Source organism: Dinoponera quadriceps, unplaced genomic scaffold, assembly GCF_001313825.1.
Source record: "Dinoponera quadriceps isolate SergipeBrazil2010 unplaced genomic scaffold, ASM131382v1 scaffold3085, whole genome shotgun sequence".
NCBI lineage: Eukaryota > Metazoa > Arthropoda > Insecta > Hymenoptera > Formicidae > Dinoponera > Dinoponera quadriceps.
The window spans coordinates 21,666-46,467 of NW_014557103.1; the positions used below are offsets into that span (position 1 = coordinate 21,666).

Sequence of the window (24,802 nt, forward strand, 5' to 3'; positions counted from 1 at the left end):
GATATCAATGTATTATTTATCGTGCAACATGAAATTTTCGAGGAGGAAAAGGTATAACACCACCGCCGCTACCATCATGAAAACTCCATAAAATACGAAGTACGAAGTCGCGAACGGCCGTGCATCTCAAGCCTAGGCTTAACTACGTTAATGAAGTGCACTTAAAATTCGCGGATTACTCGTCGGATACGCGCGAATATCCGCCTAGAGATACCTTACGATCATCTCGCGAGCTCAAATGTCGTCGACCGAAAAGTTCTCTCCGTCGTTGCCTGCTTAAAATTTCATGTTCCTAACTGCAGTAAAAATACTTGTTTATATACCAACGGCTCAACTCGGAGATATGCGTCCGGCTTCTGCGGATCGATATCGCCGATGTGCATATTTATGAGCATAATGCTGAATTATTGCGGGATTCGTTTAGAACGCTCCGTCACGAGCAAGGCTAAAGCGGCGATGACCGACGCAGTTGAAGTATAATTTATAAAAAATAAAAAAAAGTTGCATCGCAACCTGTAGATCTCATTAACTACTAATTAATGAGATCTACAGGCAAAGATAGAGTGCTTGTTAAAGTCCTCATTATTAGTCAATTTTCTGACAAACGGGACACTGTGTTATCATATTATAATAAATATTCAGGAAAAGATCCCCATTCATTTAACATTACTTGTATTTATATTTCATATTACTGTTTCGTTTTTAATTGGTAACATTTATACATAACACAACAAAACTCTCGGTAAAATTTCTTCCTAACTTTAATTAAGTAAAAGGGCGATCATCTAATTCACGACGAATATCCAACACGTACGAAGCGACAGTTGCGTACAGAAAAGGGTGTAAATCTTCACTCGTGCGTACAGACTTCAAACCGAATCGGTCTTTATCTAAGAAAACCGCCGTAGTATTCGGAGGCTGAAGGACTAACGAATCTCTCGATTGGTGCTCCTTTCTCTCTCTTCTTTTTTTTTTTTTTAATAGAATGGAAAGCACGCAAGACTACGCGATTAAGCGGCCCCTCAGTACATACCACGTACGCTCGGGCGATCACGCGCGCACGGGGCGGTGATACTGCTTAATCTCGCGGGGATAAATAAGAGATCGAGCGCGGGGGAGGAATGGATGAAGGGATGACGGCAATGCGTAACAGGGCTCTCGTTTCGTCATCCTGGGCCGAAACGAGCGTCACGTTTCCACGGACTACGTCTCGGGAATTCGGACCATTACCAGTCGGGGATACTGCGTGGATCGCGGAAAAGGACGCTGGATTTAGTACGACCCGGCAGATGGCCACCCTTTTTTTCTTCTTATTCTCGTCGCCCCGGCCGGTAGTCCGGTCGCGAACAAAAGTAAACGGAAATGCGCGTTTCCCTTGTTTTCCTCGTTGTCCGCTGTGTCCCTAGTGTATTGTATGTATTACTGTTCGCGGGAACCGCAGCGTAAACGGCTCGAGAGACCGAATTGAAATTTTAGTTCTATATTAATCTTGGGGATACCGTCGAACTCGATGAATCAATGAGAATCTCGAGATATAACGTTATACAAACTATTAACCTTCATGTTATAAATGGTTATACGCTATTTTTTTCCGTATAGAAGTTTGAAAAAGTACTTCGTAAAAAGTTAAAAAATTATTACAAAATTATTTTAATATTCGAATATTTCAACATTATACCAATATTTAATCTTCATTTTTGATTTCAATAAACAATTGATTAATTATGTAACTTATTGAACCACAAATGGAGTATATGCGGTAAGCAAATATTAAATAATTGATATGGGTAAATAATGGAAATAATGGGTAAGCAACGTAGAACATACTTTCTGTTTATATATTTTGTTATTACTATTTTTCTATTGATATGTAAATTTTGATAGGATTTATATCTTCAATGGTTAAGAAGAAAGAATTCATAACGTCAAAAATAATAATATTCAGATCTGTATTTTTATTCATATTCATTTATATAGATTTAAATTTGAACATATTACAATAACAAAAGTAGATAGAAGTGAAAAGAAGACACTAGCAGAAATTCAAAAATTAAAACTCGCGTCTCAAAGAATATTATTAAGGAAACGGTAATCTCAATACTTGCGAGACTTAAGCCAGTATTCATAGTTGTAAATTATTTACAACGTTGAACGTGAAAATAATAAATTATAGATTCATGTCAAACCGTTATTCGACCTTTCTTGTTGTATAAAATAAATATTACAAGTTAACGCGAATTATCAGAAGTTCATAATATTTTAATTATTTCTCAAACGATGACAAACTATAAGAATGGTTTTAGAGTGAATTCTAAATTTCAACTTATGATATCTCTTTTTGCGGTAAATTCACCGGACGTCTGTTACAATCTAAATATTCTGTATAATAAATTATTTTACATACCTGTAAATGCGTGATATATTGCTACTTGTGCTCTGCATCCTAACTTTCCAAACCAATATGTTCCTGGCTGCTCCATGGTTCCACACACTCATTGGCACTGACTCACGCTGATACGAGATTCAATAGGAGGGATACGTATTAACTAACGTGATGTCGACAAAAGTTCGGTAAAATGTTTCAAGAGCCGGCAAGATGTTTAAATCACCCGATGGGCATGGTAAATAATGCACCGATATACGTGTTTCGCGTCTCAGTATGCGCGTCGCTTGGCAGTCTGATATATAACGATTCGGTCACGAACAGGTACGCAACGCGATGGAATACCAAAACAATCGATATTTTCGAAATAAAGTCACCTGCTATCAAAAACAAACCGTCGTCGCACAATTGATGACGCGTGCGTTCCAGCAGCACAATTACAAGATTTTTTCATAATATTTTTTCTTTTCAACTTTAGAGGAGATCATATTTGTTTAGAAATTACCGTGTGAAACATTACGACGATATCTTGCATTTGATTATTTTTTCGATGTTTCTAAAGGTTACAAAGACATTGGCGAAAATCCATAAAATTCTTTCGATACGTGAATATTTTCCAAAGTGGTACTAAGGTGGTTATACGATACTTCATTTTCTTTCTCCTTTTGTTTAATTTTATTCACGATGGTCTGCGTCAGATTTTTAAAGATAAAATTTTAAAGCAGGATGCGGAGGATGCAATTTATAACGAAACACAAAAGTGGGAAAGTTTAACTCGCTACACGTAATTTACACTGCGGTAGTGGAGGTAATAAAGAGCAAAATTTTTACCAGCGCTACGTGGAATCCCTTAAATCCGTGCGGAACATTTTGAAGAGCACGGGCTTACACCGATGTCGGCATTTAACGCGCTACTTGTGAACATTTTTCGTCGTTACATAAATGTGTATCGTCGTACAACGATACAGAGTCCACTGGCTCTTTCCAAAACTAACTTTCCAGCTCGAAAGCTGCAGCGTACTTTCTTCGAGAAAGGAGGATAAAAAAAGTAAAACTTTTATCCACCGAAATCCCCGTTGCATTATTGTCAACGAGCGAGCAGAATACATGGACTTACTTTCTGTCTAAAACTCGATATCCTTTCGTGGCTTGCATCAAATCTTCGTGAAAGGCTACTTGGGATTTCAAGATTTGCGGCAACCCGAAAGTGAGCGTTCTCTCTCTCTTTCTCTCTCTTTGATCGGTCTGCGAAAACAAATTTTTCTCAGAAAGCACTCGGTCGAATGAAATATTTCGTGCGTCTAGTAAATTTTTTACTACCGAGTATATTTCGTGTATGCCAATATTTAAATTAAATTTCCGATAAAATAAAATGTGCATTTAATATAATCCCCAATTTTGGTCGGTTATTAGCATTTTTGAAATTCAATTCACTAAAATGTTGTAAAATTCAAAATTAAATAATTTTCTAATAATACGTAAAACGCGTGGCTTAAATTTCTGCCAAAAGGCAGATCGACATCAACTTTGTCGACAATTGCGTTCTCAAGTTTTGTTCTCTTATGGTTTACGTATCTCGTACCAGCCGGCGATCAAGAGTGTAAAAATGATTTACCGCTAATTATGTTTACGAAATACCGGCAGTTTATTGAACTTTTTTTTTCCTTTCTTTCCTTAGGAACAGCCAATCCTAACAGTAACAGTATTCTCGGAGCGCCTCTCTCGTACGACACTCGATGCTTCTTTTTCCCTCCACAGATCCAACTTACACCAGGGCCATCTTTCTTCCAATAGTACCGCCGGCTGTAATTTGTGGGGGACAAGAACTTCCCGGGAAAGCATTGAACAACTTTTATAATGTTTTTTGCGTATCGTAAAACCGGCGATACTTTACCATCCTCTCATATTATCGCATTTCCGCAAGTTATGTGGGTGCACAAGAGAGCAGCCAAGAACTACCTTTGTAGACGCAGTTCCCGATGTAGCGACACGTTACTGCGCAATGTTACTAAACTATTAAATCCACTTTTTCCTTGATGCCGCCAATTTTGTAAAAAAAGGAAGTTATGTTCTAGTCGAATAAATGCACGTTTAAAAAATCTTGTGTCCAAATGTTAAAATTTTCTTGTGTGTGTATGTGTGTGTGTTACTAATTTTTGATTATTACTTCAATGTAAAATTAACAGCTGATATATTATCATTTTCGTGGCGTTTTCATGTATTATTCAGAGCGAACGTTTTGGAGCGCGTAAAATATATTAAAATTAACATTTTATCCTTTACTGTGTAACAGTCAGTCCATTTGCCAGAGATAACAGAGCTTTTTTCTTCAACACTTTGTATCTCGAATAAACATTTGCCTTCTCGCGTATCAGTTTTATATATTCATAAAGCGAACATCGTAAAAGCTGAGTTGCCCCGTCTCAACCCGATCATCCTCCGTGTGTGCGCATTCGCGCGCCTTCGACGATGCCTTTTGTCACAAGTCCGTTCGAGCGCGCAGTTTGATACATAAGACGTTAAGATACCACGACGAATGTCAAGACGTCTCTTTCGGTGGCGACTCGTTCGCGACTTCTCCGCGTAAGCGGGGAAGTGCCATCGGCGATAAAAGCGGTGCCATCGTGAAAGCCGCATCCCGTCGACGACGAGCAAAAAAGGCGGAAATCGATTAGCCCTAAGCGCGCGCGCGTTCTTCCTCCAATCTCCGAATCGAATCAAGCGCCGTGCTTGAACGAACTTACGGCAAAGGCGATATAAAATAACGCCCGAAGGGGAAAAATGATCCAGCCGCAGCCGCGACGGCTAATTGCATTCGTTAAAGGGGTCCGCCCAGACCGCGTTAGTACTTTCTCCGAGCGGGGCACTCGCTCGCCACTCGTCGTCTCTTACCTCTTTCCCTTTCCTTCCTATTTTTTTTTTTGTTTTATTCGGCTCTCCCAGACACAACTCGCGCTGCGCTCTCCGCCGGATCTTTCCCTCCCGGCCGGCACTCGTTGCAATTTGCGGGAGCCGGCGGGAGAACTTCCTGAAGAGGTGTTGCGAAAGTTTCGGATCAAATGAACGAAAAGCGGCGGCGAAGTGGAGGGTGAGAGGCAGGACCAGTGGTGGATTACCGTACGAGGGTATGATTCGCCCGGTTGGGTCCTTAAAACCTCGAGGCCGCTTCATCTTTTGTTTCAAAATATTTTTACATACACCGAAACTGGCATTTTTCGTCCCTGTGACATTCCCGCACGAAAAATGCACTCCTCCTCTCGTTATTTCGCCATACCGGATAGCCTAAAATATAAAATATTCTCGATGTCATTAATGCGTGACGTTAACAAGGCAGTAATATTTAACGCTCCTCGTGAAATTTCCCCGCTTTAATATCCTCTGTAATACCTTACATGGGGGAGCTCCGAGTATCTCAATCCACCACTGGACAGGGCGAAGAGAGCGAAGAGGGCGGGATTGGAGGAGAATCGAAGGGTCACGAATACGGCAGATCGCACAGGCGTTTTCGTTGCGTTTTATTGATCCGATACAGTCGTAAATGATACAATCGGCAAATTTATCGGCGTTACAATCGATAGTCATACATATATGTACAAAGTATATACACGGGCGCCGGAAGGCGTGCGCTCGCTGCAGACAACAGCGATGTCCATCGCATCCGGCTTATCGTTACATCGGAATATAACGGAGGACTCATGTCTACGAGCGCGACCAGGACCTAGTGTGTCCTGTTGTTCTCCTGACTGTCGAGAGATACAAAGTCGTAAAAAAAAGAAATAGTAGGAAATCGGGCGAGACGAAAAGTGAAAGGAACGCGAGGAAGGACAGTAAACAAAGAGGTGAGATGAGGATGGGACGGAGAAGGGTCCGATCGGGATTTCTATCGAAGACTAGAAAACGTATACTCGATTCGTTATTGTACACTAAAGTCGCGGCAGCATTCATTGTTTTATACGCTTTACTGTCTATACGCTTTAATGGAGCTTAACGCCTACGCGATTACACTTATACGAGTGTCGATATGGATAATGGGTGGACGATCGAGCGACCTGTCGATCGCGCGAGACCGCCGGACGAAGAACCGTTCGGTCAGCTCTGTCCCGAACAGAATTCCGATTCTTTGTCGGCTGTAGGATAATTATCGGCCTTCGTGGCCGATCCTCCGCCACCTCGTTGTCATCGTCGTCGTCGATCGCGCCTCGTCAGCGTCCGATCGGAAACTCAATGCTCGCGACCTCGTCCGGTCATTAACTGTTTCAGCACCGGCATGAACACGGAAGTACACGGGAGCCTCGAATCACACTGCGATCGTGTTAACTCGGTGAAAGAGAATATGAGAGAGAGAGAGAGAGAGAAATACACGTTATGTTACTCAGGCAGATAAATTCCGCATGTCCGTTATAATAAAAAAAAGTAAACGAAAAAACATGTTTCTTTAGAGAGTACATAACATTTTTCCCTCGTGAAACCGACTCATCATTTTGCAAAACACATAAAGACTTCCCGAAACTCGCAACTGTACGTCATGCCAACGCAGCCATTAATATCATAAATGTACAAGCTGTCCTCAGCAATGGCTGAGTGTACACCAACAGCCAGCGAAGCTAACGATACTCCCTCTGATAAATCGTCGCGAGCGGAGCCGCGTACACAGGGCGGCAGGTGCTGAAAGAGTTAATTACGCGATCGACGAAAAAAAAAAAAAACAGGTAAAACACGACAGACACCGCACGGTGGGAGCAACGAGTCGAGTTTCTTTACCGGCTACCTGACGCATGCTACGGAAGAAGCTACTCGAGGTTCTTCTCGATGCCCTCTGTGTCGGCCCTCGAGGTGCTCTCTTCGCTTACCGTCTCGACTCTACTCCCCAGAGTAAGAAGCCCTAAGAACCGCCGTTCCCTAACCAGAGAATATCGGAAGAGGTTGCCGACGGGCGATACCTCTCGCTCTCACGCGCTCCTCCCACCTATCAACCGATGAATTCCGTAAGAGGTGCGCTTATTCAGGGCGACTCTTCGGTACTCGATGCGATCTCACCGGAGCGACCGATTGATCGCCTCTCCTGCGGCACAGTTCTCCACAAAGTTCGTCGACGACGATACTTGGCTATTTGCTAATGGACGCTTCCGAGGGCGCTGGTCGCACCGTCATCGGTCGAGTATCTAATCAACAAATATACCTCTTCTTAAGGTGTAGGTGTACGCTGAGCGAACGTACAACGAGTGGATAGCGAATGTGAACGTTCGTTGTTACGGTCCGGAAAGTATACGTCTTAACGAATTTTAATAGAGCGTCTCACTTGAGGGACGCTCTATTAAAATTCGTTAATACATATACACGTTCTAATCTGAAGCATTGACATGTAATCTTCTTCTTGAATGGCCGAGAGTATAAACTCTACACGTCAATTGCAAAGGTCGACATGTAGCACTGGGCGGAGCATAGAATCGAAATCGTATTAGCAGACGTAGAGAGAGACAAAAAGATGTGTAGGTAGTGACAACTCATGTAGACCGAGGCATGAGGTACTTCAAAATTTTCCATACTTCTTTTGTATAATAAACATTGCATAAGTAGAAATTATATTTAGTCATTACTTTTATGTATGTAATAATTTCAGTTTTATTCGACGTTTACATACGTTACAAGCGTTACACACACTTATAGATTGCAAAATATGTTAAGGATATTCCCAATTTGTAAGAATATAATACTGTATCCCTTCTTGTCAGACAAAATTCAACCAATGAAAAGATAATAAAAAGAGAGATCCATGTCTAAACATTTACTTCTCTCTTTCCAGGTCCGTCGACTCGAAAGATAAAAAAATCTTGCCGCATGCTCCGTTCAAAACAATACGTCGATGATTCGAATAATTCGTCTTCGATGTTCGTTCGCTAAGTATATACGCACTTTTAGATTGAACGACGTTGGCTGTGTAGCGTAGTAGAAGGAGTCGAAATCAGTTAAACCGACGTCAGGGACGCGACTCTCCGAGGTGTTTTGGGTCTTTCGTCGAGATAATCATTCGAGTTGAAGAAACGTACTTTAGAAGCGTTAAGAAAAAATATTTTCTTTGCTCTGCTCCCCTCGCGGGGTACGGCGTGAGTAAAAAAAGTGGACAGATTTTCAGCGTGTCGGAGGAATATCTTTTTACGTTGGCTCTTTCACGATATCCTAACGGAAGGTATATTACGGATCGCGCGACATATGTGTGCGTGAATGATATATTTCAGTCTCATCGATTCTCCGGAATAAAGTAGTCTTTCTTTCTTTCCTTCTTTCATGCCTTCTTCCTACAAGAAGTGACCTCACAACGTGTCCTGTGTTTCTCCACCTTTCTGTTATTCACGGCCTCGATCGATATTGTCGACGCTCCGTTTCCCGGCACGAATCCCGATCGCGCGGGTGAAATCAGGAGGATGATCCCAATTTCCACCGCAGTCCCGATTCTAAGTTTCAGCTTCTCGAACAAGCGGGATTCAAAAAGGTCAACGGTTTACGCCTCCCTCGGAAACCTCGCCCGAAGTTTCTCTGGACCTGTTGAATCGTTATTCCTCTCGTGGAATCCGTTTATATTCAGGCGAGTGCGTACAGCGCGAGACAAATATCTCGTCCAGATTAACATCCTCGGGGACGAGGGGACAGATTCTCGAGCCGTGAATAAAAAGTTAGACCAGTTCTCTCATTTAGCTCTCGGTTACGCCGAGAGCTCTCGCCGAGCGAGAGTTTACGAGCGGGACGTTTGCCCGCCTCTATGGAAGATAGATCCTCGGACTCTGCGAAATATCGTCGGATACTCGCGGGGAATATTCCCCTCCTGACACACATGTGAGTACACACTTCAAGAACAATCAAACGTACACACACAACGCATCGTTATCCCCGAGGAGACCGCCGCTCCCTTGCTTCGCAATATCGCGACAGGGTCGAAACCTACTCGGCTCGTCGGACACTTCAGTGTGACTCCGGGAGACTTCAATGACGCGACCAAGAGATGTCGTGGAAGAAATGCCGAGACTACAATCGATCGTACAATCGGCCGTACTCTATCGATCAGTTGACGTCGACCGGACTCTCCTCGACAATCTTTTCCAATAACTGGCCCGCCGGCTCAAAATCCCTACATCGGTCGACATACACCGAGCCTAAGGGCGAGCCGATCTCCTGCGAGAGACCTTTCTTGAGGACGTTGAGGTACCCCTAGCTCTGAACGATGTCACTGATGTACTCCTCGTGAAGCGCCAGTAGGTGACGCGGCACGTCCAAGGCGGTGTGAAGGGTCACCGTAACTCCGCGGTTCAGGCTGACCGCCGGGTAAAAGACGCCGTAGAGGTCGCGAAAGGCGATACCGCCCTGCGGCTGATCGTTGACGAAGAAGCGTAGCGTGTGTGTGGTCTCGAGGTCGAGCAGCACGCCAACGGTCGAGCCTTGCTGAACGCCGCCGTCTGTCCTCTGCGCGTGACCGCCACCGTGCATGAACCACGAACGTTGCCGGTCTATGTACATGCTCCAACCCTTGTCGTCTTTGCCTGCGAACAGACGATTCGCAACATCGTACTTCGAGGCCCGCGGCTCTCTCGGATTATGCGTTTGTTGTGCAAACGACACACTCAGAGAAAAATGTATGACATTTAGAACTACAGTGGCGTTGTTGACAAGGAAACCATATGGTATATATAGTAAATATTGCTATATGATATGATTACGATATAGAATTCTTCATGCGATGATTGGAGAGGATACTTCGAGATTTACTTTTTGGTTAACCCCGACTGAGATCCCCGACATGCGATTTAGATCGCTATGCTTTCTTCTTGATTCAAGACGATTTTGAGAGGATGCGGCCGATGATCGTTAACTTAGCATTGCGGTTTGTTAGCGAAGGGTGTCAGGAAAAAGGCGTGTGTTTACAGAAAAATTGCAAGAGATGTAACACGTTAGTTGCCGCACAATATATTCTCGTCAAATCCATTAGGTTAAGCAGTTCTCGGATTTCATCAGCACTAAGAGCGTTGACCCGGTTACGCGGATGCCCGTGGATTAAAGTAACCCTCTCTTTCGGTTCGTTGCGCAACCGCGGTCGAGCACTTTTCGATCTCGAATCTCTTCGTCGTTGTCTCCTTCATCCTCCACGGAGCGACACGAAGAGAATGAGAGATACAGATAGTCGGAGAGAGAGAGAGAGAAAGGGGGGGGGGAAGGGTAGACGAGGGAAACGTTACGTACATCTCTCGCCTCCGAATTTCGACAAACCGGGGATCTCCGGGGTGTACCGGGTGGCGCATGAATATTTCATCGGCGCCGGTTAAACCACACGACATTTTCCGCTTCGGTATAGAGGCGGAGGCACGAGGAAGAGGAGGAGAAGGACTTACCCAGCATCTGATCACGCGACACGTCGGCCCGAGCAATACCGAAGGCCGGATCAGTGTCACTGTGGTATCGATCGATGGTCAGCTCCCAATAGTGCACACCCCGCGAGAAGCCGACGCTTGAGAGGACCACGCGGTGCTCGTAGCCCTCGCAGGACGCGCTCATCGCGTCCTCGGATATGGACACCTCCTGCGGTATGCCGGCCGCGCCAGTCGCCCACGAGAACCACGCCACTGTCGACCAGAGAGAAGGTCCGCCTCGCTGTAGCTTCGATTAATATTCCGCGGACTCGATTCGCAAGCGTGCTTAACGAACTACACGTTTGAGCGCGAACGACCGAACGAGAGAAACAGTGAGATAGAGAGAGAGTGAGAGAGGGGTGGGGGAGAGAGAACGCAGGCTGTATCGAGGGTGGGATTATTGGGAATTCGACGTCGCTCGCTCGATGTTAATATAACGATGTGACGGGATTGTGGAATCTTAATACGGGAAGAAGGACGGGGAGAGGATGTGTGATTTTCTGTGTCGTTAAACAATTGAAGTATTCAATACGGAAGTCGACGTGACGTGATTGTGAGATTTTAATAAGGAAAGAACGATAGGATTTCCCCCTCTTTGTGTTTTCCGTCGTATTAAATGATTTAAGGCTCTGATACAAGGAAGGTTTCATCGCGCTACAATTGTCGATTTAGTTCCGCACTGCGAATATCGGATCACTCGCATTTAGTATGCATAAAAGAAAATATGTCTTTTTTTCTGCTAGATATTGTATGTTAGCATCATATTTGCAAACATGTAACGAAAAGTAGAGGAAGAGCATCAAAAATATTTTAAAAATAGTTATTTGTAAATAAATATGTAATAATTTTCATAATTTCATTTTATCATATATTTTGATAGAGAAAAGTTTCTCGTTTGCACATAAACTTTAATTTTATACTTTCAACAAAGCTTTAGAGCCAAGAAATAAAATAATATGTCAGTTTCGATGCTTTTCCTTTAATATAATTATAATTTGGTATGAAAACTAATTCCAGAATGTGCTTATTAAAAATTTTGATATGAATCGCAATGAATTCACCGATATTCAGTGATGTCATTTGGTTCGCCGTTCGAAAGCTAAATGACAATGACGTAGAGATCCAATTCTCCAATTTGAATAATTCAAAATTTCATGATAAAAATAGCAGCGGCAAAGTTGAACAAGAGGTAGTAATCGAGTCGATAATTGTATTTCCGTGCCGTCGGTTTTCCGAAGCTGAATAAGTGTCTCTTCTCTCGAAATCATTCGTAATTGTCGCCCGCATTATTCCGCGGACGTCATCATGTGGAAAACACTATCGCAATTTCCCGTCCGTCCAACGTCCATCTCATCGATCACGCGATCGCATCGCGGAAAAAAACACGCGCAGCTGGAAAATCGACGTCGGTCACGATCGTTCGTCTTCCACGCAACACCGACGCCGATTTTCCAGTCGAGGCCTTCGCGCCTTTTCTCCCCCAGAAGGCTGTAAAAAAGAAAGGTGGAATCTCACCCTCCGCAGTCTGAAGGCCGATCAGTTCCGAGTACTCGCCTTCGCCTGCGCTGTTGAACGCCCGCACCCTGGCGTTGTAGAGCGAGTTGAAGTGCAGCCCGTCCACCGTACAGATGGTCTCGCGGCCGCAATACACCTCCTGCAAATTAGATTTCAAACGGGGCATTCGTGAATACACGCCTTGAAACCATAGCCGCACAACTCTGCTATGTGAGCACGCGGTAAAGCAAGCGTATTGCGCGTACGATTCGTTATATCGTTTTGTTTTGAAAGTCTCGAGAATTTCATCCTCTTCGAAACGCAGAAAACCTTTCAGCATTTTAAACTAAATGTAAAGACTGCTCCTATATCGACGACTGGAATGAAATCTTTACGACTCATCGACGATCAAGTCGAAATTTTGATGCTACTTTGACGCTCTTAAGGATAGTTTGCGTTTATTTAAATCATCTACAGAAGACACTTATTATTTCTATTTCATGAACCTTTAATACATTAAGAGAAAAAATATCTAAAAAATAATTAATATTTATTTATTACAAATTAATAACATATTTATTTGTAGCATATATATATATATATATTTTTTCACTGAGGAACAATTTTTACAATGATGGAAAAACAAACTATCACCATGGTGTGTTCTCTACCAAGTTTAGATTGAAATGTTTAGTTCGGCTCGAGGAAAACTCGAGTCCACTGCGGCGAGCGATTCTGGTGAATCTTGTCGTCGCTCGTCTCGGGGCTGGATAAACGAGAATGGCGGATAACTGGCGGAGTTTCCCCGTCGTGTCGACTTTCCTAAAGGAAACGTCAAGCTAACATCGATTGGCCGGTCGACGGATAAACAAGCCAGGCACGTTATCAGGTTTACGTCGAAATAAAAGTCTCGCGAACCTCCGAAAGCAGAGAAAGAATTTGTTTTAATAAACTCTTCTCTTTGATGGACATATTTTCCTTTACATTCAATAATATTCTCGATACACAATGTCATGTCATCCTTTGTACGTATGTCTCGATAACGAAAACTGCAGTTACAAATAAAAATTAAATGCGAGATTGTGACGGTACAATTTATCGAAACTTGAATGAAAACATAAAATTCAACGAAAAATGCGCGGTTCAGAATTGAAGACAATATAAACATCGATATATTTTACATTTAGTTTCAGTTTACCTCTAATAGATAAATTGTTTTATATAATATAATAGCAAATAGTTAGGATTTTATAGTTGTTAAATCTTAAATTTTATTGCACATAAAAACATAAAATTCTTCACTTAAAGTGTGCTCAATTTTTTATTTCTTTTTGTGTAAAAACAATACATTTTTCCCTCTTGTATCTTAAAGCATCTATTATTTAAAAAATAATGGTTGCGATTTTTCTAATTTATGTTTCGTACATTCAAAATCATAATATCTATTCATCATAATTCAATATATAATCATAATAACTGTGTAAATAAACACATTCATAAATATTTAAGTAAGAGTATATATCAGAACAGTTTCTGGGCCGTACACATAGAAACATATTATTGCTAAGAAAAGCGATTACTGAGTTTACTTTTTTCATTTTAAGTGATGGTTATTTTCAACAAAAAATATTTCCTGACATATAATTTTAAAATATGCTCGTCATAAATTTTAGAACTTATTATCACATACTCAAAAGAAGTCTCTCATTTCAAGAATATTATAAAACTTTATCGAGGAGAGAAGTAAGATTCAATTAATATAAATAAACAACTCGATTTTTTTATTAAACGAGTGACATTTATTTGTATGTTTTCTGTATGCACAGACCCTATGTGCCAAAGTGAGTAGCAAAAAATAAGCGTGCCGGCGTTAAAATTAACTCTTGACAGCGAACTAGCGCGAATCTAACAACAAGCTCGATTCCGGTCGCGTCATACGTCAAGGGACGGGAACCTCGCGACGATGTCTGCCGCAAGCTCGCGGAACAATCTCGCAGGAACGTCGGCGGCGGCGGTGAACGACGAGGAAGCGGAAACCAGAGACCGGGAAACCCGAGGCGTCGTGCCGCGAGAACGAGCTCGATTTAAATATTAAAAGAAGGAGGATGGGCCGTGCGATCCCGATGGCCGCCAAGAGAACTGGCGACGGGCGGTGCAAAGGGCCCTAGGAAAGGCGAAGAGAGCGCCGACAACGAGGACGATTTATATTCGCGGTATCGCTCCGTTCGTTAACGAGCGCCGTATCGCAACGCCGCCGGGTGCATTATTAACAAAGCATGAAAATTTAGATGCGCGATTTACAAGCCCGGAGCGTGGGGCACGTTCAGCGCGAATTCATACACAGCGATGTATTACGTGCTATTCTCGTCGATTCTCCCGCGGATTTAGCACTATACCTCGCGCGCAGACCGATTCGACGAGGGTGAACTTGAAAGGCGCGAGGGATGAGTAATCTCGCCCGAAGTGCTTTAATAATAAAATACGCATACGCACGCACATTTGTATAATCGTGTAATCCCGTGCGAGGATGTGTTAATAATAAAACGTACAGATTTCTATAATTCAGCGCAACCAAAGGTTATTAATGCGCTCGTGAAATTTGTTATTCGCCGTTTTTGTTAAACAGAAAAATTAGATATCTCTACATTTAATTAATATATTTTTTAAAGTTCGCTTAATATATTAAACAAACTGAATAGAATACTCTGATAAGAATACACAAGCACTGACTATATCAGAGTTGTTTACAATATTAACTGTAAAAATTGTAACTCTTGACGTTGGCCAAACAGGTAGACGAGTAGGTACTCGAATTAAGAAACACCGTAATCAAATTAAATGTAATCCCCTAATAATTTGTCAGTGATTTGAAGCATAGATTTTTTCAGAATCATGAGTTTGTGACTGGACCAATATTAACATTTTCGACCGAAAACAATCCTACATTAAAAAGGGTATTTCTGAAATGATTTTTACTAAGCAACAATCACACAGTTTAAATATCCAAGATTTTAACAATACTTCCGTGACCCTTATAGAGAGACTCTCTCAAATTTAAAATTACCGCGTCAACGATATCACTGCTTGCTTCTCACAGGCATAACTATTAATAAAGCTAGTAGCACATATAATATTTCTAACTGCAAAAGTTAAGTAATTATTAAAATACAATATTTTGTATGAAAAATATAATATTTTCGCGGAAGAGTTATCTTTTACTTAAAGAAAGAAACAACGAATTATTTGGAGCGGACATTAATCGAATTTTTCTCTGTTTTCGTTAAATACTGCTTGAAAACATATTTGCAAATTTTTATATACTTAGCGTATTTGTTATTTATCTTTGTAAAGTAAATTTTAATTTTACATACTTTTTTTATTTGAATACGCGTCCTTCTTCAAATTGATCTTACAACATTCGAATATTCGTGATGGTGGAAATAGACAATGCTAAAATGATGGTCGGGAGAAAAGGATCGAGTTTTGCAATATCAAGTGGCCTTCTTCTCGTGCAATTTTATTCCCTCTCACGACGATGGTAGACAAAGCCTTATGAAACTCGACCGCCGCGCGCCAGCAGATTGCCCCACATTAATATCGTGGATTATGTGGCAAACGACGGTTCGAACTACCGTCATTTGAGAAAAACTTGTAATGAACGGGACGATATCGCGACGGGCAATTAATAATTGCCGCCTCCCGGGAGGATCGCTCGTTTTTCACGAATGTAAGCCCGGAATCTTGGAGTTACGGGTTTCAATTAACGCCCTCAATAGCGAATCTTTATTTACCGTGCGGCAAAAATCTGAATTCTCACGAGTCAGCTTCCGCTACATAGATCGTAGAGCTTCCCCCCGGACATCCCGAAGAAGTTTCGGAGCCTCAAGAGTGCGCGAAAACAAATCCCGTATACATAATTTCCTTATCATGAGGATAATTACAGATATTATCGCCCACTCCCTCTCAGACACGCCGCCATAGAGCTGTTCCGAGGCTTAATTTAGCGCGCTTGAAATTCCCTTTTTATTCGGCGCGCTAATTCCCAAATTTCTCAAACTTGCGCCGTGAATTCGCTCCGCGGGAGAGACTGCCCTTTAATCCCGACTTTTATGCCGCGGTCTCGCTCGCTACTTAGGCTGAGTTATTAGCCGTAATCGCCGCCGCGTTTTCAGGCTGCTGTTCGCTACCGCCTACGTTTACGATCAATAAAAGGCGAAAGACGACGTTCCGAGGTCGGCCGGCCAAGTCCAGCCGGAGAATAAATGCGACGTACGACCTCGTCGAGCCAGAAACGCACCCCCGAATGGATATATGTACGCGACCGCCCTTCTCCCTGGCTGTTCGCGCGAGCAATTCGTCCCGATACAACGGGACGCGAGCGGCGTAACGAAAATCTCTATGGAGAGCGTAAACTTTATGGCCGATCGGCATCAATATTCATTTCGCGGCGCGCGCAACAAATTTCCATCGCAGGGACTTTATGATCGTGTCGCCGTACTTTTTCCCTCTTTTTTTCCCCGATCCTGACGCCCGCGCTTCAATGTCACACGATAGCCGGTATTATCCTTTGGTAAATTGAAAGGCGGCTTTATGCATTTCACCTCCGTAGTTTTATTAAACGGTCGTATCCGGGGATCTGCCTATACAAGGTACATCTGGTGTTAGCGCGTGTGGGAAGGGCTGTAACGATAAAGTTCGAAAATGCAATGATAAAATTATGCGAACACACATCCTATAATGTTGTATGAAGTACTAATGGGAAATATTTTATAATAATGCGCATAAAAAAATTCTAGAATTAAATAAACATAATTACTTGCTTTTCGGCTCTTTTTTTAAATGTATTCTGTTCAATAAATATTTTCTGAAAAATAAACTAATATTTTCAACATTATAAATTAATACTTGCGGCCCATCCTCCTCCTTTTGACAAATATAAGTAAATGTCTACTTATTTTTATACGAAGGAAAGATTATAATTTACATAGTTAATTATATTTCTACTTTTAATGAATATTTGTCAAGAAGCATTGAAATAACCATTTTATCTGGATCAAATAAATATTATTCGAGCACTTTTCTTTCTGTGTAACGGAAACAAAAGTCGTAAGAAAATTTTGTTTGCAAGTGATTTCGAAACTCGCATTACTCATTTATGCGGAGCGCAATACTTTATTCTCCGCAGGAATCCAATAATTTAACAAGTTTGTATTCAAATATGCGTCGTAAAAAAAAAGAAAAAAAAGACAGTCGAGTGCGAGAGAGCTATTGTAGAATTTTAACGAGTGCATTTCGCGAAAGAACTTGCATCTTCTTTCCCCCGGGTTACCACCGTCACGTTTAGTTCAACATGTACATCCAATCTTTTAGAGTTTCCTGCCACGTTCATGCGATTCGTCTTTTTTGACTATTTTTGCGCCACGACTAACTTTCTTTCGGCCGAGAGCGCGAGAAAAACTCGTCTTAACTTTTCGAGGGCGAAACTGCCGGATAGTCCCGCGCCATCGCATTCGACAAAATTAGTTTCGCTACTGCTCTCTAATAGCTCGTCTATGCTAAATTCAATATGTGTCGCGATTCTGGTAAGTAAATAAAAATTAAATCGCTCTTTTATTTCTCTCTCGGTCGAAGCGGTCTCCCGACGAAGATGAAATATTCGAAAACTACTCGACGACTTGGCGCCTCGACAAAAAAGAGACGGAAACGCATTGCTCTTCAGATTTTCATCGGGCAGTCGAAAACACCAAACATCATTTCATCACCGTCAGCCGGCTAGCCAGCCCACAGAGAGAGAGAGAAAGAGAGAGTATCGTGTGTGGTCCGAGCCGATCGAGAACAATTCCGCGACGGAACGTCGAGCGTCCCATTGTCGGACAAAGCCGTATCACCGTCTTGGAGTGTGTCCGGAGAAGAAACAGTCGGAGTCGGACGTCGGTGAGGGAAGAACGGGAACGAGGATGAAAGGTTCGACGAGTGAAGTGTCATCGAAGAATTCGCAGGCGATCCCGAGAAAATCTCGATCCGGACGAATAGCCCCGACGACGCACACACAGGAAGACACGCGACGGTACAATTTCTTCAGGATATACGCGCTGTGTTTACTCACCCTGAACTCCCCGCCGCAGCCGTCATCCAGCTCCAAGAGATATCCCTCGATGGCGGGACCCCTCTGCCCGGCGCAGCCCATCATTCCGTGTCCAGGTGGCGGCTGCCAGGCGACGGTGACGCTGTTATTCTCGGCACTGCACTCCTCGGGGATCAGCAGGGGCGCTCCGGGTGCTAAAAATGTGCGAAACGCCGTTTAATATCGTCCCGTATTCGTGTACGATTGTCAACTCGACGTGGGAGCAAAGTAACACGCCGAATTTAATAATGTTGTTTCGCTTCCGTGTAACGTTGGAGTCAATTCCGACGAGAGGGATCGTAACGCTTGCGATAACTCCAGGAACTTGGTCGTTACCTGAGTAAAAATGTTTCCGGGAAAAACTGATTACTTGTCAGGAACTAGTCAGTTTTTACTGGTTTAATGTTACAAGACAGTAATTGCCCTGTTGAAAGAAACCAAGTGAAAATATAGGAAATCCATATGGAATCCTATGTTTGGCCTGCATCAAAAACTCGGTAATAATCCATGTGGATCTTTACATGAATTTTCACATACCATGTGGATTCCTATATGGATTTTTAATATCCTACATTACATGTTAACATTTTAATATGTTTCATGTGAGTTCTGTTGGATTTCCGTGGAAATCCATCTAAAAATTTTCAACAGAGTATCAGTATCTGAAGAAAATCATGTTTAAATGAAATTGATTAAAAACTAGCCAGAAATTAACCGGGAAACAGATTAGTAGATTATTAGCTAATCTTTGATCATTCAAAACTCGGCACTCTTTCATTTCTGACCAAAAATGTGCCAGAAGTGATTTACAGTGAACCTTTTATTGGCCGAAATCCATGAAGTGTAAGACAAAAGAGCTAAGTGGAAGTGTTTCCATTAAAATTTAGTGAATATTTATTGATTATCGGTAGAATACAGTTTTACTGATTTAGACATTTTTATTGATTCGACTTAAGAGAACGGTGCTCTCGTAACGGAAAAATAGATGTAGGCTTTACTTACAAGAACAAAGTTACAAGAATACTATAGATCAATTATTATGTTCGTACAATGTGCCGAAAGCTTTCAACTACGAAACGCTTCGCTCTCGTAAAACTTTGTGTACACACTTAGGAACTTTTCTAGGTAAGTAGTTAAACATTTTACATTTTCTTAGCGAAAGGATTGAGGGCGAAGGTATTTAACTTTGCAGAATTCGAATAGGCAAAGTTTGCTCGCAAGTCAAATGAAACTTTGCCGCGCAAATAAATTAAGACATATAATAAACCGAAGAGCGCGAGCGTGGCATGGTAGACAGCGCACCAGTCTACTATGCTAGTAGAGGCCCCGGGTTCGATCCCCGGCAAAACCAGAAAAAAATTTTTCATACGCTCGTAGCTCCTCTTCGATGGTCCGGCAAACCACCAAAGAGTAATCACATGCCAAGAAAACTTCTCTCTAACTGCCGTTCGGAATCGGCGTTAAACTGTAGGTCCCATATGCATGTGATGTACAATCTGGGTGCGCACCACATGCATATGTGAAGAGAGAGAAGTCCCTATGTTCCACTTGGGAATTAAAGGAAAAATGATGATGATGATGATAATAATAATAAACCGAAGAGAAAACGAAAAAGAGACCGCGATAAAATTTAAATGGGGGGGGGGGGGNGTGCTCAGTTACACGACGTAAATATATTTCGTGTAAATTTACACACGTGTAGCAATTTATACGTGACGAAGCGAGAGATACCCGGTATTTTGTTTCGATTCTGTATGTATTATATAACATGACGTTAGAATTATTATTAAGTTTACATTGCTATCGAGCGAAACGGAAAACAAACAGAACTCTGGAAGCTTTTATATTTTCAACCTCCCGCGTATAAAACAGCGTATAAAAACCGATGATAAGATTGCGAACTAAAAGATCAACAAAACACGCATTCGCAAACTGATATTATACAGTTTTATCAGTTTGCCGCCATGCTGATTTAATTACTGATGACTAATTTCAATATAACAGAATTCGAAATCCCGCTTCGCCGGGTATTTAGCTCTAATCCGATTTGCTTTGAAGCCCCGGCTTCGTCGATGACTTTCGGCGGCAATAATTTCACGATTTAAACAGGCTTCGGGGCGAAATTTGCCGCGAGTTTCCTAACGATGGACGCGGCGACTATTTCGTCGCCGCGCAACCGCACGATCCCATTCGATTCTGACTGTCCCAGGTACAAGTTGAAGCCGCACAAATTACGGCGCGCCCGTTATCCAGATTTCTGCCCGCAGAAATGTATTGGACTGACGGCGCAGAGCGCTTGGATATGCCAAATCTATCTGAATTCATGAATTCGATAGTAAAATGTCAGAAGCAAATTGATTCTTCAAATTGAAACATTGTAAATTTAATGTAGGAGAACATGCGTAACAATTATAAATATTTACTCTCTCGTTAATAACTGTTTGTTTATCTATTCGAGCTATAAGCGTAAATGGAACTTTGTGTGAACAATGATTTTGAAATATTTCTACTAATAAAAGTCATATCTATAATTATGTGATGTCCAAGATCCTCCACGAATTCGTTATTTAAGGTTAGTTAAGTAAGGTAAGTTAGTCTGTAACAATACTGTTAAAAAGGTAATGATTAATATAACACGAAGAAACTCGACAAATCTGTGTTTAAATGTTTATAAACACGATTTGTGATATAATTCATTTTTAATAGGGGTTGAGAAGTTGTATCTAGCTAATTCTTTAGACTTTGCCCCTTCAGGATTTCATCATATTTCAGTTGTTGCAACATCATTTAATTGACACATATTTAAAGCACACATAACACATATTTACGACACACGTTTTAAAATAACAATAGAAGACATTCGAAAATCTGTCGATAATTATTGATTCAAAACTAAGTTTCTATCGCGATATAGAATTCGACAGCTGTCCGGTAAACGGTATAGGGAAATTGGTAACAACGGAGATTATTTCGATAATTAAAATCGTACACCTTCTATTGATAAATAAATCTTGATTTTTGGTAACGAAAATACCGAATTAATTTACACACCTAATAAACAGTGCTAGCTTTGACTTCAATTATCTTAGTTTCAGCACGGTTAGTCTTTTCTTAATTTTATATATGTGTAGATCGTGTTTCCATTAATATGCTGTCAAAATTTGAAAAAATTCCTGGGAATATAAATTTACGGACCAGCTGCCTTCATGAGATGGCGAGGCTATCTTCCGCTCGCTGTTTCGGTTGCAAAAAAGTAATTGTCGGAGACGATGCCAATCACAACACGGGACCGAGTATACATCATGGACGGACATTAGAGACAGTCCGTTTTCGAGAGTCGTTAACGCGATAGTCATTAATGCTTCTACATGCAATTATCCGGCTTTCGGTGGAGCTCGTCACGACGCGCCGCGTCGCGATGTGACGCCACGTCGTCGGTTAACTTGTACGAGGCATGCTAATAAACCGAAAGCATTTCGTGGGCGTGGAGTCCTGTCCAATCATGCGGTTTCGCACAAACTTATCTCGAGGACGCTCGAGGACGGTTGCCTGACTTCCCGTCCTGTCCGTTTCGGTCGTCGATTCCGGATGCGCCGGCAGCATAATTCGATCGGTCTGGTCCGCGGCAGACGACGCACGCCGAGAAGTAAACACTCGCCAAAAAGGCGAACGACACGAGAGAGGCCGGCTTGGCAAACACGGTCGAAGGAAGCGCGGTCAAATAAAAGCGAATATGTTCCGAAAGTTGCCGTGACCTTTTCGCCGCACTGTTTGATACGGTTAAGTCGCAAAAACCGAACGAGTCAACTTTTCAACACAGAGTGCCGCTTTCGGGCCGCGTCATTTTTTAATTAACGGCTGCTCCCCTCCTCTCACAATTTTTTTTGCAATTTTCGGCCGATTTTTCCTTCTGTTTGTTATCCGATACACACATCCAGCTTAATATAAATTTGAAATTAGATAGACTCTGCTCTCTACGCGCTCGCGCTCGGTAAAAATGAATGGACGGGGGTGAATCGGTCAGTAGCGATCGCAATTGCAATAAAAGCGCATTTATTTTACAAATTCGAGAAGCAGGATTTCGATTGCATTCATAGCGCGCATTCGCGCAAATGAAAAACTACTCTCATCGATAATTTCATAGAGTGAAAGCCGCGGAAGCTACGATTCCGCGCAAAACTAATCATCTTTCCGATTTCAACCGGGATTGACTCGCGAATTCAATGATGCGTGAGACTTGATATGTTTTTTCGATATATGATGCAGAAAAAATCGTGTTTGTCTATATAAAAGATGTAATCTGCTATATGAGAGACTAATTGTTTCCATGGGATCGGTAAATGTAACAATTGTATATGAAGTCATTGGGATTATTAGTGCACATCGCGGTGTCTATAAAGAAAAATCCTGTCAAATATTACACAGGATATTTAAAATAAGGGGCAAAAATTATTTCAATATACGATTTAAATTTAAACATGCAAAAATGAATATACGAGGTCTGTTCAAAAAGTATCGGGAATTTTGAATTTCCGCCGGTTACGTATATTCGATTTTCGATTTTTTTGTGGCGTTATGTTGGTACTCATGTCCCTCACTTATGCCGACAAGTTCGGCCATTTTGAATATTCAGTTTATCTTTGACAGTTGTTTTGCTTGGACGTGTTTTGGCTCGTCTTCGATTTTTGCCTATTCCAAAAAATGGATCAAAGAATCTAACAAAATTAAGTGCGCGGACGCATTCCGAATGTTGACTGTGGCATATGGTGAAGCTATCTTGGACCGAAGCAACGTTTATCGGTGGTACAAAATGTCTCAGAGGGCCGAGAAGACATTGATGTGGAAAACCAAATTGTCAATAATCTCGTAACTTTTTTATAATATTTTCACGAGTTTCATTCATCGTCTTTTTGTTTTTCATTAAAACGGCAAAAATAGTTTAATCACTAGAGTTGAAAACATGATATGGGAAGTCATATCTGTGATACATGTAAATAATGCTAATTCTGACTACAATTATCTCAGCTTCTGTTTCAATTACCATGCTCTTAAAATTTAGAAAGATTCCTAAGAAAATAAATTTACAGACCAATTTACTACCTTAAATTGCTACTTTCCGTGAAATATCACGGATAACCCAAAGCTGACGGAGGCGAATTCAAGTGAGATATTACAAAGTTTGGCCGCTAATTTCATATACGTACACATAAACACAGGCAAAACAGCGGGAGTAGCGTGTTTCGCTCGCTCGCTACGTCAAGGAAGGCTTAACATGTGTATGCATAATTAACCGGCTTCATGCTTGACAGCGAATCGTCACGGAGTTCAGAGTATCCTTGGAGAGAGCCGTTTCGCTCTACCGCACGCTAAGGTCCCTGTGGGGTTTTGCGTTATGAAATTAGGCTAATGGCACGAGTGTTACATAACTCTGTTCAGCGCCAAACCACCAGAGCCTTAATGCAAATTAAGAGATCGTCTTGAGAAACATTTATTATACTATATTTTCATTGCTAAGTAAACGGCAAGTGGGTTGCGACGGAGCGGAGGAGAGAATGTCGCGTATCCGCGCAAGTATACTTTGAACATTATCTGAACGTGCCACGGTAGTTATAGTTCGATAACGCCAAGTAACATTGATTCACCGTTCGCAAAATAAAATTTGCAAATAAGAGAGTGATTCCTTATCCCTACTGTTTTATCCTTTTCTTTTTCTGATTCTTTTGATATTTTCTCCATTCCAAACAGCGACCAATTTACGCCAAAAACCCAGATTCTAGGTAACAATTCACGTGAGTGTCTATGTGAATTTTCGCACACCATGTGGTTTCCTGTATGTGAATTTTTATATACCATATAGATTCCTATATGTATTTTTATTATCCTATACGGATTCACACACTGAGAAAAATTTCCATCGGATAAACCGGTTGAATGATGTATCCGATCGTTATTTTTATTGTCTGATCAAATGATGAATACCTTTATCCGATAAAGTCACCGATGCAGTCACCGATGAAACCTAATCGGAAAATTAGTCGCTCTTTGTATATCCAATATAATTTTCATCGGATAAAGGCACGACTTGATCGCATGAAATGATAGAATGGTTGAACATCACATTGATCAGATATATCCGTTTGTTACTTTTTAATCGAATTATCCGATCAAATATGACAGTACACGAGTTTCGCCGGATTTCCGTGAGAATCCACTTGGAAATTTCCAACTAGGTATACAGTATTGCATCATATCATAAATTCATCATCACAAATAATAATAATAATAACAATAATTTCTCTTAAGAATACGGTAATCCCCGGGAAAATAGGGCGACTCGGAAGCGATTTCCCGCGTAATCGTAAGATCGGATAATTCACGCGATGCGATGAAAGCCGACGGAGAACG

General features: G+C 41.7%; 1 protein-coding gene across 1 annotated transcript in view; it reads right to left on the reverse strand.

The window, feature by feature from the left end:
* Window positions 1–5,881: 5,881 nt before the first annotated feature.
* The window catches only part of LOC106748628 (E3 ubiquitin-protein ligase TRIM9), a 134,127-nt gene continuing 115,206 nt past the window's right edge, over window positions 5,882–24,802 (reverse strand). The window contains exons 5-8 of the mRNA XM_014627339.1: window positions 18,380–18,552; window positions 12,295–12,433; window positions 10,762–10,992; window positions 5,882–9,915 (exon numbers count right to left, since the gene is read on the reverse strand). Of these exons, the coding sequence (XP_014482825.1) occupies window positions 9,587–9,915; window positions 10,762–10,992; window positions 12,295–12,433; window positions 18,380–18,552 (872 nt within the window). The 3' untranslated portion in view covers window positions 5,882–9,586. The remainder of the gene's footprint in view (window positions 9,916–10,761; window positions 10,993–12,294; window positions 12,434–18,379; window positions 18,553–24,802) is intronic.